Source organism: Schistocerca nitens, chromosome 2 (assembly GCF_023898315.1).
Source record: "Schistocerca nitens isolate TAMUIC-IGC-003100 chromosome 2, iqSchNite1.1, whole genome shotgun sequence".
Taxonomy (NCBI): Eukaryota; Metazoa; Arthropoda; class Insecta; order Orthoptera; family Acrididae; genus Schistocerca; species Schistocerca nitens.
The window spans coordinates 2,682,660-2,707,133 of record NC_064615.1 but is presented as its reverse complement, the minus strand read 5'-3'; the positions used below and the strand labels follow the sequence as shown (position 1 = coordinate 2,707,133).

General features: G+C 42.6%; 1 protein-coding gene across 2 annotated transcripts in view; it reads right to left on the bottom strand.

Annotated features, from left to right (window-relative positions):
* Positions 1–24,474, bottom strand: part of LOC126235662 (probable multidrug resistance-associated protein lethal(2)03659) — a 338,456-nt gene that overhangs the window by 212,539 nt on the left and 101,443 nt on the right. The window contains exon 1 of one of the 2 annotated variants that reach the window (XM_049944382.1): positions 13,038–13,161. The exons of the other annotated variant lie outside the window; for it this stretch is intronic. Coding sequence (XP_049800339.1) covers positions 13,038–13,120 — 83 coding nt within the window. The 5' untranslated portion in view covers positions 13,121–13,161. Of the gene's footprint in view, positions 1–13,037; positions 13,162–24,474 lie in introns of those variants that run through there. 2 annotated transcript variants of the gene reach the window in all.

Below are 24,474 nucleotides of genomic sequence, written 5' to 3'. Positions count from 1 at the left end.
GTATTTCTTCTGCTGTTTATCGAAATAGTGAAGTAAGCTGATATGCCGTTTTGTTACCTGAAAAGATTTATGTATTACATACCACGTAATTTTATGTATTTACGTAATTATAAAATACATTTTAATTGCCGGTCATGGACGCTGAATAGAATACGAAAAGAACCAGAAGTTCAGAGTTCAAAAAAGGTATGAAACAGATCTAGAATTGGTGTGCACAGCGAACGAAACGGACAACCCTATACTGAACTATGAGCAGTCGGCAGTGGAACTGCGACGAGTGGCCACGCGAAGAAGGACGAGTCCGGCCGAGCGAGACCGAGACCGAGACCGAGACAGAACGGTACAGACCCGGGAACGGGACCGAGGCTCGAACGAGACCGGCCGACGTGCCGTTGGGGGAACGAGACTGAAAGTAGAAAGCCGCGACTGAAGTGAAGTATGAAACAGCGTTCCTCAGAATTCGTTCCTCGGTCCTTTCGTTCATTTTGGTGAACCGTTCCTTTGGACCCGTTAGTTCACGAACGACCCATCTCTAATCCCGGCTGTTAGGTTGTTGTTGTTGTGGTCTTCAGTCCTGAGACTGGTTTGATGCAGCTCTCCATGCTACTCTATCCTGTGCAAGCTTCTTCATCTCCCAGTACCTACTGCAACCTACATCCTTCTGAATCTGCTTAGTGTATTCATCTCTTGGTCTCCCTCTACGATTTTTACCCTCCACGCTGCCCTCCAATGCTAAAGTTGTGATCCCTTGATGCCTCAAAACATGTCCTACCAACCGATCCCTTCTTCTAGTCAAGTTGTGCCACAAACTTCTCTTCTCCCCAATCCTATTCAATACCTCCTCATTAGTTACGTGATCTACCCACCTTATCTTCAGCATTCTTCTGTAGCACCACATTTCGAAAGCTTCTATTCTCTTCTTGTCCAAACTAGTTATCGTCCATGTCTCACTTCCATACATGGCTACACTCTATACAAATACTTTCAGAAACGACTTCCTGACACCTAAATCTATACTCGATGTTAACAAATTTCTCTTCTTGAGAAACGCTTTCCTTGCCATTGCCAGTCTACATTTTATATCCTCTCTACTTCGACCATCATCGGTTATTTTACTCCCTAAATAGCAAAACTCCTTTACTACTTTAAGTGTCTCATTTCCTAATCTAATTCCCTCAGCATCACCCGACTTAATTTGACTACATTCCATTATCCTCGTTTTGCTTTTGTTGATGTTCATCTTATATCCTCCTTTCAAGACATTGTCCATTCCGTTCAACTGCTCTTCCAAGTCCTTTGCTGTCTCTGACAGAATTACAATGTCATCGGCGAACCTCAAAGTTTTTACTTCTTCTCCATGGATTTTAATACCTACTCCGAACTTTTCTTTTGTTTCCTTTACTGCTTGCTCAATATACAGATTGAATAACATCGGGGAGAGGCTACAACCCTGTCTCACTCCTTTCCCAACCACTGCTTCCCTTTCATGCCCCTCGACTCTTATAACTGCCATCTGGTTTCTGTACAAATTGTAAATAGCCTTTCGCTCCCTGTATTTTACCCCTGCCACCTTCAGAATTTGAAAGAGAGTATTCCAGTCAACATTGTCAAAAGCTTTCTCTAAGTCTACAAATGCTAGAAACGTAGGTTTGCCTTTTCTTAATCTTTCTTCCAAGATAAGTCGTAAGGTCAGTATTGCCTCACGTGTTCCAACATTTCTACGGAATCCAAACTGATCTTCCCAGAGGTCGGCTTCTACCAGTTTTTCCATTCGTCTGTAAAGAATTCGCGTTAGTATTTTGCAGCTGTGACTTATTAAACTGATACTTCGGTAATTTTCACATCTGTCAACACCTGCTTTCTTTGGGATTGGAATTATTATATTCTTCTTGAAGTCTGAGGGTATTTCACCTGTCTCATACATCGTGCTCACTAGATGGTAGAGTTTTGTCATGACTGGCTCTCCCGAGGCCATCAGTAGTTCTAGTGGAATGTTGTCTACTCCCGGGGCCTTGTTTCGACTCAGGTCTTTCAGTGCTCTGTCAAACTCTTCACGCAGTATCTTATCTCCCATTTCCTCTTCATCTACATCCTCTTCCATTTCCATAATATTGTCCTCGAGTACATCTCCCTTGTATAAACCCTCTATATACTCCTTCCACCTTTCTGCCTTCCCTTCTTTGCTTAGAACTGGGTTGCCATCTGAGCTCTTGATATTCATACAAGTGGTTCTCATCTCTCCAAAGGTCTCTTTAATTTTCCTGTAGGCAGTATCTATCTTACCCCTAGTGAGACAAGCCTCTACATCCTTACATTTGTCCTCTAGCCATCCCTGCTTAGCCATTTTGCACTTCCTGTCGATTTCATTTTTGAGACGTTTGTATTCCTTTTTGCCTGCTTCATTTACTGCATTTTTATATTTTCTCCTTTCATCAATTAAATTCAATATTTCTTCTGTTACCCAAGGATTTCTATTAGCCCTCGTCTTTTTACCTACTTGATCGTCTGCTGCCTTCACCACTTCATCCCTCAGAGCTACCCATTCTTCTTCTACTGTATTTCTTTCCCCCATTCCTGTCAATTGTCCCCTTATGCTCTCCCTGAAACTCTCTACAACCTCTGGTTCTTTCAGTTTATCCAGGTCCCATCTCCTTAAATTCCCACCTTTTTGCAGTTTCTTCAGTTTCAATCTGCAGTTCATAACCAATAGATTGTGGTCAGAATCCACATCTGCCCCAGGAAATGTCTTACAATTTAAAACCTGGTTCCTAAATCTCTGTCTTACCATTATATAATCTATCTGAAACCTGTCAGTATCTCCTGGCTTCTTCCATGTATACAGCCTCCTTTCATGATTCTTGAACCAAGTGTTAGCTATGATTAAGTTATGCTCTGTGCAAAATTCTACAAGGCGGCTTCCTCTTTCATTCCTTCCCCCCAATCCATATTCACCTACTATGTTTCCTTCTCTCCCTTTTCCTACTGACGAATTCCAGTCACCCATGACTATTAAATTTTCGTCTCCCTTCACTACCTGAATAATTTCTTTTATCTCGTCATACATTTCATCTATTTCTTCATCATCTGCAGAGCTAGTTGGCATATAAACTTGTACTACTGTAGTAGGCATGGGCTTTGTGTCTATCTTGGCCACAATAATGCGTTCACTATGCTGTTTGTAGTAGCTAACCCGCACTCCTATTTTTTTATTCATTATTAAACCTACTCCTGCATTACCCCTATTTGATTTTGTATTTATAACCCTGTAATCACCTGACCAAAAGTCTTGTTCCTCCTGCCACCGAACTTCACTAATTCCCACTATATCTAACTTTAACCTATCCATTTCCCTTTTCAAATTTTCTAACCTACCTGCCCGATTAAGGGATCTGACATGCCACGCTCCGATCCGTAGAACGCCAGTTTTCTTTCTCCTGATAACGACGTCCTCTTGAGTAGTCCCCGCCCGGAGATCCGAATGGGGGACTATTTTACCTCCGGAATATTTTACCCAAGAGGACGCCATCATCATTTAATCATACAGTAGAGCTGCATGTCCTCGGGAAAAATTACGGCTGTAGTTTCCCCTTGCTTTCAGCCGTTCGCAGTACCAGCACAGCAAGGCCGTTTTGGTTAATGTTACAAGGCCAGATGAGTCAATCATCCAGACTGTTGCCCCTGCAACTACTGAAAAGGCTGCTGCCCCTCTTCAGGAACCACATGTTTGTCTGGCCTCTCAACAGATACCCCTCCGTTGTGGTTGCACCTACGGTACGGCCATCTGTATCGCTGAGGCACGCAAGCCTCCCCACCAACGGCAAGGTCCATGGTTCATGGGGGGGGGGGGGGCTGTTAGGTAACTGGTCATAATGTTCTGGCTGATCAGTCTATATCCATGCAAAGAACCACATTATGGTTCCATAGTGTTTGAAGTTCTGAAAGTAAAGGAAGAGTTTGCTTGAACACGAACTAAAAAGAAAAGGAAAGAAAAACAGAGGACGAAAATTAGACTAAAAACATGCATAAATCCGGAAAAAACGGAATATCTGGCAACCCTGGATATCTGGTAAGAGCCTAAAAGGACCTGTCCATTATCCTCATTACTGGCGGCATTTGGCCGATTCCCGTAAGAGTTCGAACCTGGTGTGAAGGTGCACTGAAGAGATCATTGGCCGTCTTCCCTGATATATAGGAGTGTGTGTGTGTGTGTGTATGTGTGTGTGTGTGTGTGTGTGAATGTGGTGACTGTTCGTTAGGATATATCCGAAAGTACAGACACCACAAACATTTATACGTATAATTAAGGCGAGACGGCCAATGATCTCCTCAGTGCAGAAGCATACCAGGCTCGAACTCATGGACAACGGCCAAATGCCGCGATTAATGGGGATAATGGGCGAGGGATGCAACATTACTGGTGTGTGGACATGCTGAGAACTTGGATCTGACGGAGGCGTGCTAGTGTAGTTCGCGGAGTTGCAATGACCACTGTGTCTGGATGGCAGCCTGGCGCTCTCTCCTCCTCGCGACGTCGGTTTCCCGCTATTCTCGGCGGTATTAGTGACAATTTTAAGAACGTAACAAAAAGTAAAAAGGGAAAATAAATAAATAAATAACTGATGTTCATTGTACCTCTATTCGACGTTCCTTGCGCTTTCTTTGATTCTTGGGGGGGGGGGGGAGGGAGGGGAGGGGAATGGGATACGGCCAGGCCTCGGGTTGCGACTGCTGCCCACTTTGCCCCCACCCCTCCCTCTGGGTGCCAGCAAGATTCCTTAAAAAAAAAAAAAAAGGCTAGATGGTTCGGTGCTCAGAGCCTCTGCCTAGTAAGTAGGAGACCCGGGTTCGAATCCTAGACCTGCACAAATTTTCAACATTCTCCATTGATTTCAATCAGTACCCGCTTGCAACTAATGTCTGTAATTCTTCGTGTTTTGATTTACTACTTGTTTATCTATAAACATTGTGATAAAGAGTTTGTTAATACTGTACACAGGGTGGATCACAACTAATAGCGAAAACTGACAAATGTAAAAGCGTACTACTGTAGAAACAGACAGGAACATTACAAAATCGTGAGTCCGCAAATGATGAGTTTGAAAATTAATTGAAACTTGTGGTTACGGGATGCCACTGATTTCATTATGAATTATGTCCTAGCTAGTAAAAGTTTGTTTGAAATATAAACTTTTCGATCAAGTACCCGTCTAATTGGGCTCAAATTTCGCCTATGGCCAATAATAACCTGCGCTACTGTGAGGAATGCGATACGTGCCTGATGGGGCAGAGGCACATTTCGCTGCTGCTGTGAGTCGACACGTAATGCACCAACATGGTCAAGATGGATTAATGAAGCACAGCCTGTGCCTTGCGCTCCGAGGTCGCATGACGTAAAGCCTCTCGATTTTTTTTTTTTTTTTTTTTTTTGTCTGAAGGTAGCAAAACTGAAGTTTACCGCACAGCTGGTGATGCGGGTGAAGAACTGGAACAGAGAATTGTACAGTCTTGTCAAGGTTTACGAGACGGCGCGGGGATGTTTGAAAGAATTCATAACTCACTGCAGAGACGAGGGCAGTACTGACTCTAGGACGTCACGTGGAACAACTCCTTCAACGAGTACGAGTGTAGAATAAAGTGTAACTTAAAGTACTGAAGTTGTATTACTTATTAAGGTAGTTCTAGTGTGGAAGTCTAACCCAATTAGATGGGTCCTTAATTGACAAGTTTAAATTTCAAACAGACCTACTAATTATGATACACCAAGTCTACACATGTTGCGTCTCTGACGGCCCTTCCAGGCTGGTCGCCTGTGTCGCTTGGCCCTCAGACCGGCTCTGGCTGTACGTAAAATAAGAAAGGAAGAAACACAGAGGGGCGCTGAGCGTGTCCGGCCTTACTGTCGTCTCTGGCCAAACAAACACAAGTCCGGCATGTCTGGCTCTTGTCACACTTTTTAGCTATGAAGCAGAGAACGCTCTACTAAGATGCGGCGCTAGGAATAAATATAAGGAGGAATAAAGATAAATATCAAAAGGATATATAGATATGCCGACCAGTGATATTCTTATTTCCATGTCCTGTGTCTTTCCTTGTAGGCGAGTCTGATGCAGAATGTCGCAACTATACTGTGCGCAGCGTACACTGAAGCGCCAAAGAAACTGGCATAAGCAAGCGTGTACAAATACAGAGGCATGTAAGCACGCAGAACACGGCGCTGCGGTCGGCAATGCCTATGTAAGACAACAAGTGTGTGGCACAGTTTTTAGATCGGTTACTGCTGCTACAATGGCAGGTTATCAAGATTTAAGTGAGTCTGGACGTGGTGTTATGGTCGGTGCATGAGCGATGGGACACAGCATCTCGGAGGTAGCGATGAAATAGGGATTTTCCCGTACGACCATTTCACAAGTCTACCGTGAATATCAGGAATCCGGTAAAACATCAAATCTCCGACATCGCTGCGGCCGGCAAAAGGTCCTGCAAGAACGGTACCAGCGACGACTGAAGAGAATCGTTCAACGCGACAGAAGTGCAACCCTTCCGCAAACTACTGCAGATTTCAGTGCTGCGCCACCAACCAATGTCAGCGTGCGAACCATTGAACGAAACATCATAGATATGGGCTTTCGGAGCCGAAGGCCCACTCGTGTACCCTTGACGACTCCACAACACAAAGCTTTACGCCTCGCCAGCGCCCGTCAACGCCGACACTGGACTGTTGGTGACTCGCAACATGTTGCCTGGTCGGACGAATCTCGTTTCAAATTGTATCGAGCGGATGGACGTGTACGGGTGTGCTGACAACCCAACGATTCCACTGACCCTGCATGTCAGGAGGGGACTCTTGAAGCTGGTGGAGGCTCTGTAATGGTGTGGGGCGTGTGTAATTGGAGTGATACGGGACCCCTGACACGTCTAGATACGACTCTGATAGGTGATACGTACGTAAGCATCCTATCTGATACACCCCAGACGTGAACATTAATGAGCATACCTGAGATGCCTTGCAACGTTCTGTTCAGAAGAGATTTCCAGCCGCTCGTACTCTTACGGATTCATGAACAGCGCTGCAGGAATCATGGTGACAATTCCCTCCAGGAGTACTTCAGACATCAGTCGAGTCCATACCACGACGTGTTGCTGCACTTTTGCGTGGTTGCGTGGGCCCTACACGGTATTAGGCAGGTCTATCAGTTTTTGGCTCTTCAGTGTACATCATAAGGGTATATAGGTGTACCAACAAGTGTTATTCTTACGTCTGTCTCCTATCATTTCCTCGGCGAGCCTCATACAGAATGTCACAACCATACAGCGTGCAGCGCGAAGTAGCATGTGTCGGTCAGCTTCTGTTGCCAAGCCGTCCCACCCGGTCACTCTCGCGCGTCCCTTCTACCCCTGAGCGAACGAGGTTAAAAAAAAAAAAAAAAGGAAAGGAAACACGAGAAAGTAAAAAGGAAACAGTATTGCGCAGCTGACAGAATACCGTTTTATAATTCCAGCACATAATGCCTACGTCCAAAGGATGTTCTCTTTCATAAACGCCCAATGGACAAACGAACGCAATAAACTGCAAACCAACACAATCACAAAGATGACGCTGTTTTCTTGTAAGTTAAAATTTTCCTACCACCAGTTCCGCAGAATGATTGCCGAGAGATAACGCTTTTGATGAAGTGGGTTTAAGTGAGAAATATTAATATTTAACAACCGACTACTGTTAGTTGTCTATAAGTCTGATTGAATTGACTCATACTACTGAATGTCTTCCCCTTTTCCCCTCTCAGAAGATAGATAATTGTTTATTTTGTTTAATGATTAATTTTTAGTTTATTTTGACTAAGTTTATCTTAGGAAGAAGACTGAGCGACTAAGAAGACTGAGCACTTACCTGTCATAACTGTCAAATATGGCTGTTTGGTTACTGTTTGTTTAGTTCAAGATTAGTGTCGCAAAAATCTAACTTACCACATTCTCAGTAAACGACTACAAATATACACCCCAACATATTTGTATTTAAAACAGACAGTCCTGTTTTCAAGACAAAGTATCCGGCTAAATATAACACAGAGTTGGATTTTTCCATTTTTGTACCTGGCAACACTAACTGTGACATCATAGAAGGCAGACAATGAAACATAACAAAGCCGACAATGAAATTACTGGCACGGCAATGTTTTTAGGGCAGCCAATAACACCCTCGGGATGTTTCTCCCTTTCCCAACTCATCACTGGCGCCATTCTACTGAACAGTCTACTCTAGGAGTGGTAGAGATCAGCGAAGTGCAGCACATTTCGTCATCATATCGTTCAGTGTACACAAGAGTCACAGAGGCGGTCGTCAGACGCCAATGGCCGGAGCTGCAGCAGGAGCTTTCTTTGTCAGGGGGATGTTTACTGCACTTGCCCCAATAGTATACGTTCCAAGGAGAAACTATCAACGCATTACTGCCTTTTACATACATCTCGCGAACGACCATGATTGCAAAATTAGACGTATTGTAGCTCATATTGATGCTTATGAACACTCGCTCTTTTCCCGTCATTCGTGAATTAAACACGGAAGGGAGAAAACTAAGAGTTATAAAACCACGGCGGGTTACGGTAGACTATCTAAAAGTGTGCGTTCTGCTATGGTAGGTTTCCTAGTAGCATTGATCAGTTAACGCTGTACCCCCATTACCTGTACGTTAGGTGTATTGCATACCTATTGGGCGTTACCTCCTATCGATCGCTTTGCTTACATTTGTGATCAGTGGCTTACTTGATTCTCCTACAAGACCGGAAGCAGTGAAACGTCTATAAACTGAGTGAGCATACATAAAGGACCGTATAACCTACGGAACATTTTTGTTGTGTATAGCCGGCCGGAGTGGTCGAGCGGTTCTAGGCGCTTCAGTCCGGAACTGCGCTGCTGCAACGGTCGCAGGTTCGAATCCTGCCTTGGGCTTGGATGTGTGTGATGTCCTTAGGTTAGTTAGGTTTAAGTAGTTCTAAGTTCTAGGGGACTGATGACCTCAGAAGGTAAGTCCCATAGTGCTCAGAGCCATTTAAACCATTTTGTCGTGTATACACTCCTGGAAATTGAAATAAGAACATCGTGAATTCATTGTCCCAGGAAGGGGAAACTTTATTGACACATTCCTGGGGTCAGATACATCACATGATCACACTGACAGAACCACAGGCACATAGACACAGGCAACAGAGCATGCACAATGTCGGCACTAGTACAGTGTATATCCACCTTTCGCAGCAATGCAGGCTGCTATTCTCCCATGGAGACGATCGTAGAGATGCTGGATGTAGTCCTGTGGAACGGCTTGCCATGCCATTTCCACTTGGCGCCTCAGTTGGACCAGCGTTCGTGCTGGACGTGCAGACCGCGTGAGACGACGCTTCATCCAGTCCCAAACATGCTCAATGGGGGACAGATCCGGAGATCTTGCTGGCCAGGGTAGTTGACTTACACCTTCTAGAGCACGTTGGGTGGCACGGGATACATGCGGACGTGCATTGTCCTGTTGGAACAGCAAGTTCCCTTGCCGGTCTAGGAATGGTAGAACGATGGGTTCGATGACGGTTTGGATGTACCGTGCACTATTCAGTGTCCCCTCGACGATCACCAGTGGTGTACGGCCAGTGTAGGAGATCGCTCCCCACACCATGATGCCGGGTGTTGGCCCTGTGTGCCTCGGTCGTATGCAGTCCTGATTGTGGCGCTCACCTGCACGGCGCCAAACACGCATACGACCATCATTGGCACCAAGGCAGAAGCGACTCTCATCGCTGAAGACGACACGTCTCCATTCGTCCCTCCATTCACGCCTGTCGCGACACCACTGGAGGCGGGCTGCACGATGTTGGGGCGTGAGCGGAAGACGGCCTAACGGTGTGCGGGACCGTAGCCCAGCTTCATGGAGACGGTTGCGAATGGTCCTCGCCGATACCCCAGGAGCAACAGTGTCCCTAATTTGCTGGGAAGTGGCGGTGCGGTCCCCTACGGCACTCCGTAGGATCCTACGGTCTTGGCGTGCATCCGTGCGTCGCTGCGGTCCGGTCCCAGGTCGACGGGCACGTGCACCTTCCGCCGACCACTGGCGACAACATCGATGTACTGTGGAGACCTCACGCCCCACGTGTTGAGCAATTCGGCGGTACGTCCACCCGGCCTCCCGCATGCCCACTATACGCCCTCGCTCAAAGTCCGTCAACTGCACATACGGTTCACGTCCACGCTGTCGCGGCATGCTACCAGTGTTAAAGACTGCGATGGAGCTCCGTATGCCACGGCAAACTGGCTGACACTGACGGCGGCGGTGCACAAATGCTGCGCAGCTAGCGCCATTCGACGGCCAACACCGCGGTTCCTGGTGTGTCCGCTGTGCCGTGCGTGTGATCATTGCTTGTACAGCCCTCTCGCAGTGTCCGGAGCAAGTATGGCGGGTCTGACACACCGGTGTCAAAGTGTTCTTTTTTCCATTTCCAGGAGTGTACTTATCCTTCTGTTTGTGACATAAAAATAAAGAGTATTCATAACAAAATTGAAGTCGTCAATGTGTAAATCAAGTTTTATTCAAAAATTATTGCTTAATGTTGGGAAACAGAGGCATGTTGTAGTAAAAATAAACAAAAAGCAGATTTATCAAATAGCACTAGAAAATGCATTTCTTAAAGAAAGTTAGGTAAAATAAAGAAAATGCAAAAAATATATATGAAGCATCACTTCAAAACTTAATCGAACTTACATAAAACATGTATTCTTATTCATAAACAACTTTCGCATTTATCGGTGATAAGAGCTCTTGCTTTTTATCATGATGAAAAACTTTCTATTGACTACAAAATAACGACAACAGTTATTCACATTTTTTTATGTTTGTGCGTGTAAACTGTTCTTGCACCAAAAGTAATTGGTTTGGTTCCATAGAAGCGCAGAAATTACGCGATCAACTAAATTTTATTACTTATAAAATGCAAAATATGTTCTACAAGGATATAAAATACACAACGAACTAACGTGTGCGGTTCTAATTATGTGCAACACAAACAAGCCAAGACAAGTCGTCGGCTCCCATTTCTTCTCTTACACAAAATTTATGTTTCTTTCTTTACCAATGATATCAGTGCTACGAGTAATCCTACCGTTTACCATGTCATTTATGTACTTAACCGAAACTGTGGAACCATACCTTTGGTAGATCGTAGCTCTAGAGGAAATGATAGTGGTCGGCAAAGTATATTGCGTCTGTCTCTCTCTCTCCCTCAGACACACACACACACACACACACACACACACACACGAACTGTGTGCCTGTTCAACGTCATACGATTTTAGTGTTGTCCTAAGCGTTCTACATACTATAACTTGTAGGGGAAGTATGGAGCATCTTTAATGTTTTGGAAAACGGATGGCGACTTGTAAGCAGTCATAATACAGTTTGAGCAATAACGTCTTTCAAATCATTTCCCTGAACGAAAAATACCTGACGATACGCACTTTTTCCTTACTCTGTCACCCTGGGGGGTGGGGGTGGGGGGAAGGAAGTGCAAGGGCTTGGGGGGGCGCGGGGGGGGCGGGGGGGGGGAAGCTACTCCACTTGCCTCCGTGTATGGGCGCTCTTTGTCGGTAACACACTATTTATTACGTGCTGGTGAAATTAAAGCCGGCTCCGAGTACAGACTGCTCCGCTAATTACTATGGAATTGTTGCCCGCCACGAGGTGATACAACAAATAGACAAATGTGTAATATCCGGATAGTAAAGAAATAACAAATGCATATCATTACATTAGGTGCTGAAAATGACCTCCTTGTGCTTCAGTGCCACTTTACGTGCGCCCTTAAGATGATGTACAGTTTGCGTAACTGTGTCACGTCAGTTCTCAAAATTTAATTACAAATACTGTCCTTCAATTCTAACGTTAGTGGGTTATTAGCGTACACTTTCCCCTTTAGACTACCCCACAGCTAAGCCGCAAATAGTTAGGTCTGTCAAACGCGGCGGCCACAGTGCTTTGCCCACAGTCCATTCTTCTGTGAATCTTTTATGAATTCGAGAGACTGACTCGCGTAAAGTGTGACAGATCGTCCCATCCTGTTGACAGACAGGATACGAACATTCATGGGGGGAGGAGGGGGGGGGGGCAGGCAGTCAACTCTCCGCAAAATTCCTCAAAGATTCGCATGTATACAGCAGTGTTTTACTGTTGTTTAAAAAAATATGGGACCCACAATCCGACTTGCTGACACGGCACGCCACACACCGATTTTCTTCACCGTGAAGTGATTTCTCATTAATCGTATTGGGATTGTTTGTTGGCCAGTGTCTGGTGTTGTGGGGGTTCACATGTCATGTCAGATGGGACCAGGCTTCGCCACAGTGCAGCAGCGGGTCCAGCACTTCACTCAACTGTTTGACGTAGCCACGTGCAGTAATCCACACGTTTTGCTTTATCGTCCTCTTTCAGTTCTTGGACACGTGTATTTTTGTAGGGCATCATCCCTGTATGGTGTAAAACGCTTTGAGAATACCTACACAAACGTTCACTTGTGGCGACAATCTACGTGTCATCATTCGTGCTCGAATATTCGCTATTAAGGCAGGTGCACGAACTGCGCCGCTTTGTCACCAAACCCTGCTGGCTCGGAAGCGCCAGGAACCTTCTTTTCAAAAAGTCAAACGTTTTGTTAAATGAACCAGTAGGCATCCACTACTGCGATTCTCTCTTGAAGTGGGTAAACCTTGATGAGATATTTACTTCGCACGTCTTAACTAAATCACAACGGCTTTCGTACTACTACTGACAATACAAAACGTAGTAGCAAACAATAGAGGACAGTTACTGGCGACAGTGAGCAGTGCAGTAGTGCTCGGTGCCGGTTTATCGTGCGCCATCCTGTACTTTTCGCGATGAGACTCAAGTTCTGAGGATTAGACCGATGGTCCAGTAATAGCTGTGCAGTGGGTGCGGTGAGGCTTGGCAGATTTTTGAGAACTGAATCAACGGTCGTGCAACAGGCGGTGCAGCGAGGCTTACCAGAACGTGAGGATGGAGAGTGGTCCGGCTGTGACCATCGGGTTGGGCACTCGCCGCCTGCCCTTGGAGATGGAGGCGTCCATCCTGCTGGCCTGCTGTGCTGCTGGCGGCCGCTCTCGCGACTGGCTGGACTCCGACTGACCCCGGCGAGCCGCCGTATCAGTGGATTCGCGATTACGCCGGCCTCGCCATCGTCCGCAACAATCGCGGCGTTTCAGATAACGTACACGTGGACAGTTTTGCACTGATCTCGCGACATCGGATCCGATGAATGCGTTCACCGGTTGAAACAATAATATTCCGATTGCGCCCGTAACATCCATACTAGATCTGTTAATATTTTTAAAAATATCGGGAACGCATCATATCGATATTTAAGAAACAGTCAAATTCGCCCACCTATACATCGATAAAATGTATCGATATATCGACAGAAAAATATCGTCTGCGCATTGTAAATATACTGCCGCTTTTAGAACTGTATATTTAAGTTTTGGTTTATTATTAGATATTCTGTACGTCAACAAGCAAGCAGCTTGCTTATTCCATTTAGAACAAGAGCTGAAACCAAAACGTTGCACGTTCACGCTTGGCGTTAACCATTTTGCTAACAATGACAGCCGCATGAAAAGTGACACAATAAAAGACGTTCCATGGGGACCACTGTTCGGTTTCGTCGCATACTGGATTTGTCCGGAACACTTCATGTCAACTTCCCTGTTGTGCGTTTCTGCAAATGCCGGCGACCTACCAATCGTAATGTCAAAATTGCGTGGTGAAGTTGAATGTTGCAGTTTCTGTTAGTAGCGCCGAACGCCGATTACGTCAGCATTTCCCCTCACAGGTCTCCGCCCACCGCAAAACCAGTCTTGTCGTCTAGACTTTTGTTGTTCGTCGTTTTCAGCAACTGTTTCTGAAGAATGCCTGTGTGAACAAATAGAACAGTAGTTGCTATAGAAATTGGAAATTGTTTTTTAAAGCAGCTATATGCTATTTCTTCACATCGGAAATCTTGTTATTCCATTCACACCGCCATTCGCCCCCCCCCCCTCCCCCCCCCCCCCCCCCGCCACCAGTCCAACTGGATTTCTTCTTTGTGTCACCTATATTTGCTTCATACATCACAGAGAAAGACTGGACGCGATGAAAGCTCAAAAAGCAGTAAGACTGTTTCACACAGTGAAAGTAAAATTATGTTCTACTGTAATTTCAGAACAACTTCAAATATTTTTACCCGAAAATTGCGAAAGAAATATAATATAAAATAAAAATACTGGCACTCGATATTGCCATTCACATATCGATGTATCGATTCATCGGTGAAAAAGATCGCCGTCATATATAGTCATTTAAAAAAAAATTAATGTTATATCGATATTTTATCAACACTCCTAATACAGAACCACCAATAACAAGGGCAAAATATTTATATTTAAAAAAGCACACGAAAATTCTGCTTCACACCTTCCTAAGAGAAAGTCTCCTCTCTTTCGAAACTAACCACGTAAGCGCAGACGAGATGTGGCTTAAACTCGAAGAAACAGTAAGATAGGTGCCCCAAATTTCGTCATCTTTAAGTCCTGAAGGTGACGTAAACGTTAACACTGCAAAAACGGAAATACGGAAGACGGGCTCTTATTCACGTCGTCCATAATATTCTCTAAAGTACAATTAATTTAAGTGTATTTTTCTTCCTAACATTGCCAGGCAGTTGCACTACTATGAATCACTTGAATTTCATGAATAAACAATTTTTTCAAGTTTTTTCAGCGTTCCAAATCTGTGTGCCATATGAATTTGTATGTCTGTGTAGATAAGCAGCATATTTCGCGATAACAAACTAAGCATTTCGTGTAACGAATCCATTTCTCTCCCCTTGCGTTTTCCCATATAAAAAAATAAAGTAACCTTCATAAACAGCAAATAAAATCAGTGTTTAATAACAGCTCCAAATTTCGTCGCTGGAACGAAAATAGAGACTGCACAGGAGATAAAATTACGAGCATTTCCAGATTTATTTTATTGGCCGATACAGCAACATAAGCCACACCCTCGACTTTAACGGTTACACACCAGAAACTATGACACACGACTGAAATACAGCCCAATATTTGAACAGAAATAAGTCCTCGCACTAAAAATCGTTCAAATGGCTCTGAGCACTATGGGACTTAATATCTGAGGTCATCAGTCCCCTAGACTTAGAACTACTTAAACCTAACTAACCTAAGGACATCACACACATCCATGCCCGAGGCAGGATTCGAAACTGCGACCGTAGGAGCAGCGCGGTTCCGGACTGAAGCGCCTAGAATCGCTCGGTCACAGCGGCCGGCTCTAGAAATCGTAGGCTGGTAATTTGACTACTACTTCGTAGACGCGTGCTACACGTGCTCCACACAACAAACTTTCGCAACAATACAGTGGACAATGATAACTCATGTTCGCGCTGCTAAATATTTCGTACCAGCTGTGGAAACCCGGAAAATTCCTAGGAGGACGAAATTAGGATCGAGGACCATATTAGGGGTCCTTACCTTGTTGACGGCAATTCAGAGATTCATACCAAGTACATTAACAAGTGAGGCAACAGATCCCCAGTGTACACAAAACAGGTCAGAAGCAACCAAAAACGCATGCTAGATAAGAAAAAAAAGTAACGCAGAATCTCCAAGATGTTTTACATAAGCTCGAAACTTAGAGCGGATTTCAGTTCGAGATGCTTTTAATAGTTTCCACAATGAAACTCTGTCCCAAAATCTGACAGAAAACACAAAGAGATTCTAGTCACATTTAAAGTACACCAGCAGCAACACACAGTCAGTGCCTTCACCGTGCAATGGAAATGTCGCTGATGGCAATGCCACTAAAGCGGAATTGCTAAAGACGAAAGTCCTTCTCCAAAGAAGATGCAGTAAATAATCCAGAATTCGAACCAAGAACAGCTGTCAACATGAATAACTATAAGTAGATACCACCTGGGTAGGAAAGTAACTTAAGTCTCTTAGCAGAGGCAAGTCTTCCGGCCCTGTTTATATACCAGTTAGGTTCTTCTCACAGTATGCTGATGTAATACTTCGACATTTAACACTCATAGACAACCGCTCGCTCGACGAAAAATCCGTACGTAATGACTGGAAAGTTGCAAAGATCACACCAATACGAAATAAAGGAAACAGAAATAGTGTGCTGAACTGTAGACCCATATGACTGCCATAAATTTCCAGTAGGGTTTTGGAACATGTACTATGTTCGAACATTATGAAATAACTCATTCGTCCTTTTGAAATGCATCTAGATTTTTTATTCACATGAAGTAAATCGGACTATCGGCAGAAGATCTCAAGTTGATTCCATATTTACAGAATTCCAGAAGGCTTTGACACTGTTCCTCACAAGCGACTTGTGAATAAGTTGCGTGCCTATGCACTATCGTCTCAGTTGTGCGACGGGATTCGTGATTTCCCGTCAGAATTGTCGCAGTTCGTAGTAACTGACGTTAAGTCAAGTAAAGTGATATCTGGTATTCCGCAAGGAAGTGCTATAGGCCCTCTGCTTTTCCTAATCTGTATAAACCATTTAGGACAGAATCTGAGCAGCCCTTAGATTGTTCGCAGATGATGCTGTCATTAACGGTCTACTTATGAATCAGAGTATCGAAATCAACTGCAAAATGATCTAGACAATACATCTGTATGGTGCCAAAAGTGGCAACTGACCCTGAACAGTAAATAGGGCGAAGTCCTCCACATGAGTATTAAAACGAATCCGTTACACGATCAATAATGCAAAGTTAACGGCTGTCGTTTCAACTAAATACCTACGGATTACAATCATGAACAGTTTAAATTGTAACCATTGCACAGAAAATATTGTAGGATAGGCGAACCAAAGACAGCACCAACTTTTTCCTCAGCACGGGAAAATATTTTTATTTTTACTCCCACCTACACAAGGGAGAAATGACCATCTTATAAAATAAGAGAATTAGAGCTTCCGCGGAGACATTTGTGTGTTCATTTATTCCAAGCGCTAATAAAGAGTGGAACGCCCACCAAGTTGGGAACCACTGTTCGAAATAATCCAGAACTGTCTACGTAACGTAGGGTAGGGGTTAGTAATAAAATACCTTCCTGCAATATATTTCTACCGTACAATGCAACTTAACGGAAAATATTAAGTCCAACATCTTCGCAAGATCAGTGTAGTTTTTTATGGAGAGATCCTGACCTTTTGCTCAGTCAAGTTTTAAAGCGTGAAGAATGTAATAGAGAGGCAACAAAATCGTAGTGGTTCTGAAGAACACCGAGAGTGAGCAAGTGAGTGCAATGGTCTTGATAAACTGTAAAATTAATTTAGTTATATCGGCCAACTTCTTTGCGAATTCGTTTAAACAAGAGCATTGGACACAATGTATTTATCCTTGTCAAACTAAATCTGTAAGCAATAATATTACCCGTATGTATAAATATTATGCTTACTCTTTGTATTTTGTTTACATGTCATTGTAAAAAATTACTTATGAATCCATAATCAAAGCCACTTGAGCCAATAATAATTACATACTTCAGAACGAAATGACCAAAGCTGCCAGATCCATGGCCATCTCTTATCTTAAGATCTGTCAATGAGATGTCAAACTGCCTTTCATTCTTCTCAGCGCTGCAGGACGAACTTTTCCGGAATTGTTCTTATGATTAATTCGGTGTCTGTAAAATACCTGCGGAATTTTGAGAAAACTTCTACATCCTTAGGCAGTGACTAAGGCTGTCATCAATCCGTGCATTGTTTTGAACACCCAGTCCTGCAAGTAAACGCTGTTTGCTAACCAGCAGACGGTAACATAAACTTCGACAAGCATGCATGTCCAAAGTAACAGGCACTGCAGCGACTACAGCCGTTATGAAATACATTAAATGTATTCGGAATTGCGCATATGGACAACCATCATCCATATAATGGAATTAAGACAGTGAAAATTTGTGCCAGACCGGGACTCGAACCGGGATTTCCCGCTTATCGCGAGCGGTCGTCTTGCCATTTTTTTTATCTCATTTTGTTCGTTCTGTGCGGACGTCCCATGACGCTTATTCAAGTTCATCATTGGTCAGTTTTCTTTTATTACGGAGGGCAGCTAATCCTCTGACCGAACACGCTGAGCTACCGAGGCGGCTCCATTAGGCAATCCGAGCACAGGGACATTGCATCGTAATTTGAAATAACACAGCCACTGCAATATCGTATTTATCTGCCGACACCGGCAAGGCCGTCTTTCAACTATTGGAGGCCCTGCGTACATAGAATAATCGGATCCCTATGACCTTGACAGAGCGCTATTTTGTTAGAATAGACAATGAAAGCAGATAGTCCAGGTTCTAGATATATTTTTATTTCTGTACAGCCACATTAAATGAATAGATAATAAAATATAATCCACAGAAGTAACTCTTTTAGCATTCACAGGTTAGTGTTTATGTGTGTCGATTGAAGAGGTACCCTCCTAGCTTTGAGATGGGCAAAATCGTTAATCACTTCTTCAAAATCTGTATTTTTGAGCATATCACATTCTACGGACATCAACGATAAACTGGTTAATCTCTCTTGAAGTACTGAAAGTTATTTAAATAAATAAAAATATAAGCTGCAGAATACCCTTTCTGGCTGTAAACTGAGCTGTGATAATAAATCAACTGTCGTAATGTGAAAGCAAAGCTGCATTGTAATAGTATCTTCTTGTCGTAATGCAAGTCTTTCATACTGTAAAAGTTTGCAGTCTGACTGCGAGAAATTTGAACAGTATAAACTGCCTGAATAATTAACTTGAACATGAAACCTAGAGTAATTGGCTTTGCAAGGTTGTATCACAAGTTGGCCCTGATTGAATAAATAAAAGAAATCATAATATTTTCTCCTTTCCTCTATTCTGCGCTAATCTGGATAACGCGTTGCAGTACTGCTCTGCCTTGCCCGCCGCTATGTTAATGCTGCAAATTACAGTATCTACACAGAGAAACTCGAGAGGTGCAATGAGTTCTCTGTCAACTGCAAATCGAACACACTTAGCTGGATAATTCATTAAAAAGAATCGTAAGAGAAAGGTTGGTAAGAAAATGAAATATGCGCAAAAATGACAGCACTATGTTCTTTTTTTGTATATTCAGAAAAGAACTCAAGGCAGATTTTAAAATTAATGAACTTCTCAACATCCCAAGCAATACACTTTCCTATCTCTCAAATCTAACAACTTTCACTACAATAACCAAGTTAGTCCGATGGCACAGCAATAGTGAAAGAAAAAGTAACGTCATTATTGTATTTACTTGACGTTCCATTAGGTTTCTTCCTCCATATCAGTTTCACAATCATGTCGATTGAACAAAATGATAAACTGAGGCAATAAATTTGAATCATAATATTTCCATAGCTTCCTCACTAACACTGCTTAATATTATCAGCCTAACTCTAACACAGTTGAACCTCGACTCTACCAAAGATAAACGTTGTCTGCTCCACTGCGCCCTTGCACAGCTCAAAGATACTACCTTAACTTCTGCGAAACAGCTTACAACATCGCTGCTCGCTCACAATGGATCCAGTTACCAAAAATTCTGATACCAAAATTATGCATGACACCTATCAGCATTGTACTTCTTAGTTCATTTTTTATTTTTTCAGTTTGGAGAAGATGCGTTCCGCACTGCAGTTGGTTACTGCCATGCTTAAAAAGATTCTCAATGCGATTTCTACATTTGGAAATGTTTTCAATTTTGTTTTCTTTCAAAAGGTGATATATTTTCAATATACTATTAGTTCCCCCATTTTTACTGTGAACAATTTTCAAGTTGTTGTTGTCGTGGTCTTCAGTCCTGAGACTGGTTTGATGCAGCTCTCCATGCTACCCAATCCTGAGCAAGCTTCTTCATCTCCCAGTACCTACTGCAGCCTACATCCTTCCGAATCTGCTTAGTGTATTCATCTCTTGGTCTGCCTCTACGATTTTTACCCTCCACGCTGCCCTCCAATGCTAAATTTGTGATCCCTTGATGCCTCAGAACATGTCCTACCAACCGATACCTTCTTCTTGTCAAGTTGTGCCACAAACTCCTCTTCTCCCCAATTCTATTCAATACCTCCTCATTAGTTATGTGATCTACCCATCTAATCTTCAGCATTCTTCTGTAGCACCACTTTTCGAAATCTTCTATTCTCTTCTTGTCCAAACAATTTATCGTCCATATTTCACTTCCATACATGGCTACACTCCATACAAATACTTTCAGAAACGACTTCCTGACACTTAAATCTATTTTCAAGTATTCTGTTAAATGCAGACGTTCCGTTTCCATCTCTTGCTCGTTAACGTCTTCATAATAAATTTCAGAATATTCTTTGCAACTTCGACTCAGCTCTTCGGAATTCTGAGTTTTCAAGCGATAAAATGAACCAAAACCTTGACTAATGTTCTCATACGAACTTAATCGCTGTTTTAAATGAACGTTCAGGTTATCAGATATCGGAAGAAAGGTTTCTACGTTGAATTTCTCTTTTCTATCCAGTTGGACTGACGGTGCAGAGGCATCGAAAAATTTCTGGCGTGAGCTTCTACGTTTTGTTCTTTGAGGTAGGTCCTTGTAATCAGATTCCGGGTTTTGTGTCTTTGGCGCACGATTCGAACTGATAAAATGTATCCCTGAGGTTGATGATAAAATCACAAGTGAGGCGAACAAATTAGTTGCAATGTGCAGTGTTATTGTTTCTTCCTGAAGTTAATTACTTGTTTTGTCTATTCTTTCGGATATGGAGCTCCGAATATCCATTAGAATAATAAATTCTACCTTTCCCATTTTTCTGGACAGACTAAGGGCTTCGCCTCTAGTTTCTCTTGCCTGTTCTGTATCTACTGCGATGGACATCAAAGTCTCTATTTGTTAATGACCTTCATGCAAGGCATTTACTGCATCAGCTCGGGCTGACCATCTGGTTTCTGAAAGATTTTTAACAATTTGTTTTGAAACCAAATGTTCTGTCAATATATCCCACCGGTGGTTAGAGTTCGACAAAAGTTGTACACTTTCTGAATCTTTTCAAAAAACTTTATTGCCCCTGATACACACCCAGCAGCTACTAAGTTTAGTGAATGTCCCGCACATGGTACAGAAGTGGACATTCACATTTCTCCTTGATTCTTGCTTGTAGACCAGTATACTTCCCCGACATATTTGAACCAATTTCGTAGCTTTCTCCTCTGCTACTTTTTTTTAGGAATATCATGATTTTCTAAAAAAATTCAAGATGGTTTCCGCTAAATACTCAGATTTGTGGTCTTTAACAGGTATAAATTTCAGGAACCTTTCAACAGGACCACGGTCTTTTACGTACCGAATTATAAAATCTAGCTGCTCAACGTAAGAGAGATTGGGCGTACTGTCAACGTTAATGGAAAAATATTTTGCTGATGTAACTTCATTTATAACTTTTGTAGGACCTGTTCTCCATTTACGTCGAGAAACTGATCACAGATATTCGCTGATAAATAAGAAGTGTTACCTTTTTTCAGAATTCCAAAATTTTTGTAAGTGATCTGCAAGAAATGGATCGAATTCACTCAATAATTCCACACATCTCAAATAACTTCCATTGTTGGGAGATCCTAGGATTTTATTGTCACCGCGAAATAGAAGTCCTATCGATGCCAAAATTTTTACAGCAGCTACAATCCGTTTGCCTACATTTCTCCAGTAATTCACTTCTTTTTGATGTTTAGATAATAAGTCTATATCTATTCTACCAGCCGCTTTACTTCGTGCCAGATAAGTCACCACAGACTGCCTATGTGCTGGGCTATTTTCATGTGTTAAAATTACGTGATTAATGTGCATCCAATCATTACATCCACTCGGAGAGCATATATTTACGTCAGAAGGGTTAAATTAGCAGCATGAAAAAAAAAATATCGAGTTTTTGGAAGGCGAGCACAACAACCATTTTCTTTCGATGCTTTCATTGCTCTTTAATTTCCGAATAAATAATGCTTTCTTAGCCCGCCCGGTTAGACGCACGGTCCCCGGCACGAATCCGCCCGGCGGGTCAGTGTCGAGGTCCGGTGCGCCGGCCAGCCTGTGGATATTTGTTAAGGCTGTTTTCCGTCTGTTTCGGCGAATGCATTACACTTTTAGATAGAAGCAACACAACACTGATTACATGTAACTACTTAAAACTGTGTACCAGGCTGGGATTCTCGACATAATATTGCTGTATTTGATTTATATCTGTTGTAACATTCCCAACAAGTGAAGTATGTCGTTTCGGGGATAGTTACTTATATAACTTTTTTGTACTATTTTTTGATACTTGACCCTGCTGGGTTAGTTACATATAGCAGTTCTTCATTAGAACCCAGCCAACTTAGAGACACATAGTCGTGTCATTCATGTTTTATTCTTTTGGCTCATATTTTTCTTTTATTCACATATATTTTTCATTATATCGACCTACTGTCTTTTGCACATTTTAGTGGAGATTCATCTTCATTCGTTTTTACCCTTCTTGAAAACCTTGAAAGTGTTAGATTTTTGTTCTGAGTTTTTTTTCCATTCGAATGTCTTACTCTGATATATTTATACTTTCTTAGTTTTTGAGGGACAGTTATCCATTTATTGTTATTCTCTTTGTTTCTGACATACTGAAAAATTTGTTAGGCTAATCTTTGTTCCCCCTTTTTTTCCACAGGTGTAAAAAAATAAGCAAATTTGTCAAGAAATTGTGGAAAGCAATTGGAATAAAGGGAAAAGTTCCATACAAGCAGTGCATGCTATATCCAGCTACAGGAAACTGCTAAAAGTTTATACGTGGACTGATAGCAGGAATAAAACTAAGATTACGAACGCCGAAGGAACAAGGATGGGTGGGAGGAGACTATTCAGGGATATTTCTGTTAAGTTCATTGTCCCCTCTAAATATGAAGCAGTCATTTGTATCTGTTTGCAGCTCCAGGATTGCTCAAAGGATTTTCTATCTTTTTCCCCATTATTCCTGTTTTCTAAAATTTGAGGGTCGCAATTTATTCAGGCGCTTTAAGTGGCCATAAATAGCCACTGTTAATAGCCAGTGTTAATCCCACTGTTTTGCTTTTAAGATTCTCTTATACAGTGAACTAGGTGTCTGTCTTGCCTAATATTTCAGCAAATCAGCTAAGCTGTAACATAGCTGTCTTCGACCTTGCTATCGTTGGCCTTGGATTCACTTACGTTGATTAATATCTGCTTATCTAATGTTAAAGGAATGTGGGAATTTCGTTTTTGATTAGACGCCAAAGGCCTTCTGATAAACATGTACAACAGACTAGTTATTGCAACATTGATAATTTTAAAACAAACAGATCGTCGCCAAAATGAGCATATTGTCAGATCTGATCATGACAGAGCATCTTATTACATCTCCTGATGGTAGACAGGTGCAAATATTGCGATAGAATGATCGTAGTGGAAAGAATAAGTGACTCTAAGTGTGCTATATCATGACTGTTTATTACCAGTGAAAGGGGTGCTAAGAGAGGAAGATTTTCTTAACCAAGTGCGGCATGAGCGTATTTACTTATTACGCTAGCAATAAGTGACAACTCTCAAACTGAAGAACGTAAGATTCCCGTTCCTGCGTAGACTTCACATTTTAAAATCCATGTGTTGCAAATTCTTGCTATGAAGTGGGGAGCGTGATACAGATTTTTTTTCATGAATTACAAATGTTCGTTCTTCATTAGAAAGAAGGTCAGCGTTGGCCGTAATATTGATGGTTTATTGACAGCAAAACGATTTTCAATCATATAGTGACCATCTTCAGTGCTGTGGTGAACAAATTAAACTCATAGGCACTGGTGTCAAGTTATTATCAGTAACCAAAGCTACGAAACGATCACAAAAATAATGAGCCGAATAAAAGTCTAGATAAACAGCTTCACAGGACACACTGGTCAATGCGAATCGTATCTCATCAGGCGATTCCACACGTCTGTATGAATGCATATCATTTAGTGCAGTGGTTTGCAAAGTTTCTTAGACTATTAACCCTGAGTGCAACTAGACATTAACTAGTATCCCAGCCCTCGATGACGACATCTGCTCCCCCCCCCCCCCCCTGCTGCACATTATCACCAACCCCAGCACCTAGCTAAACTGTAGAATGAAAAACTTTTCTTGCAACACTTTTATTTTTAAAATGATGAAAGATGAATGACATTCAGTTTGTATGTGTGTGCATGTATGTTAGAATGAATGACGGACGAGTTTGTGGTGCATCGCAAGCGCGATCCACAACTCCTCCTCAGAAAACAAAGTTAACTATCCACAGTGGGGGTACACACTTGTTACAAAAAATGCTCAGCCTGCGTTACTCGTCTCCATTGCGGCGCTTACTTGACGTGCAGACTGCAACCGCTTTG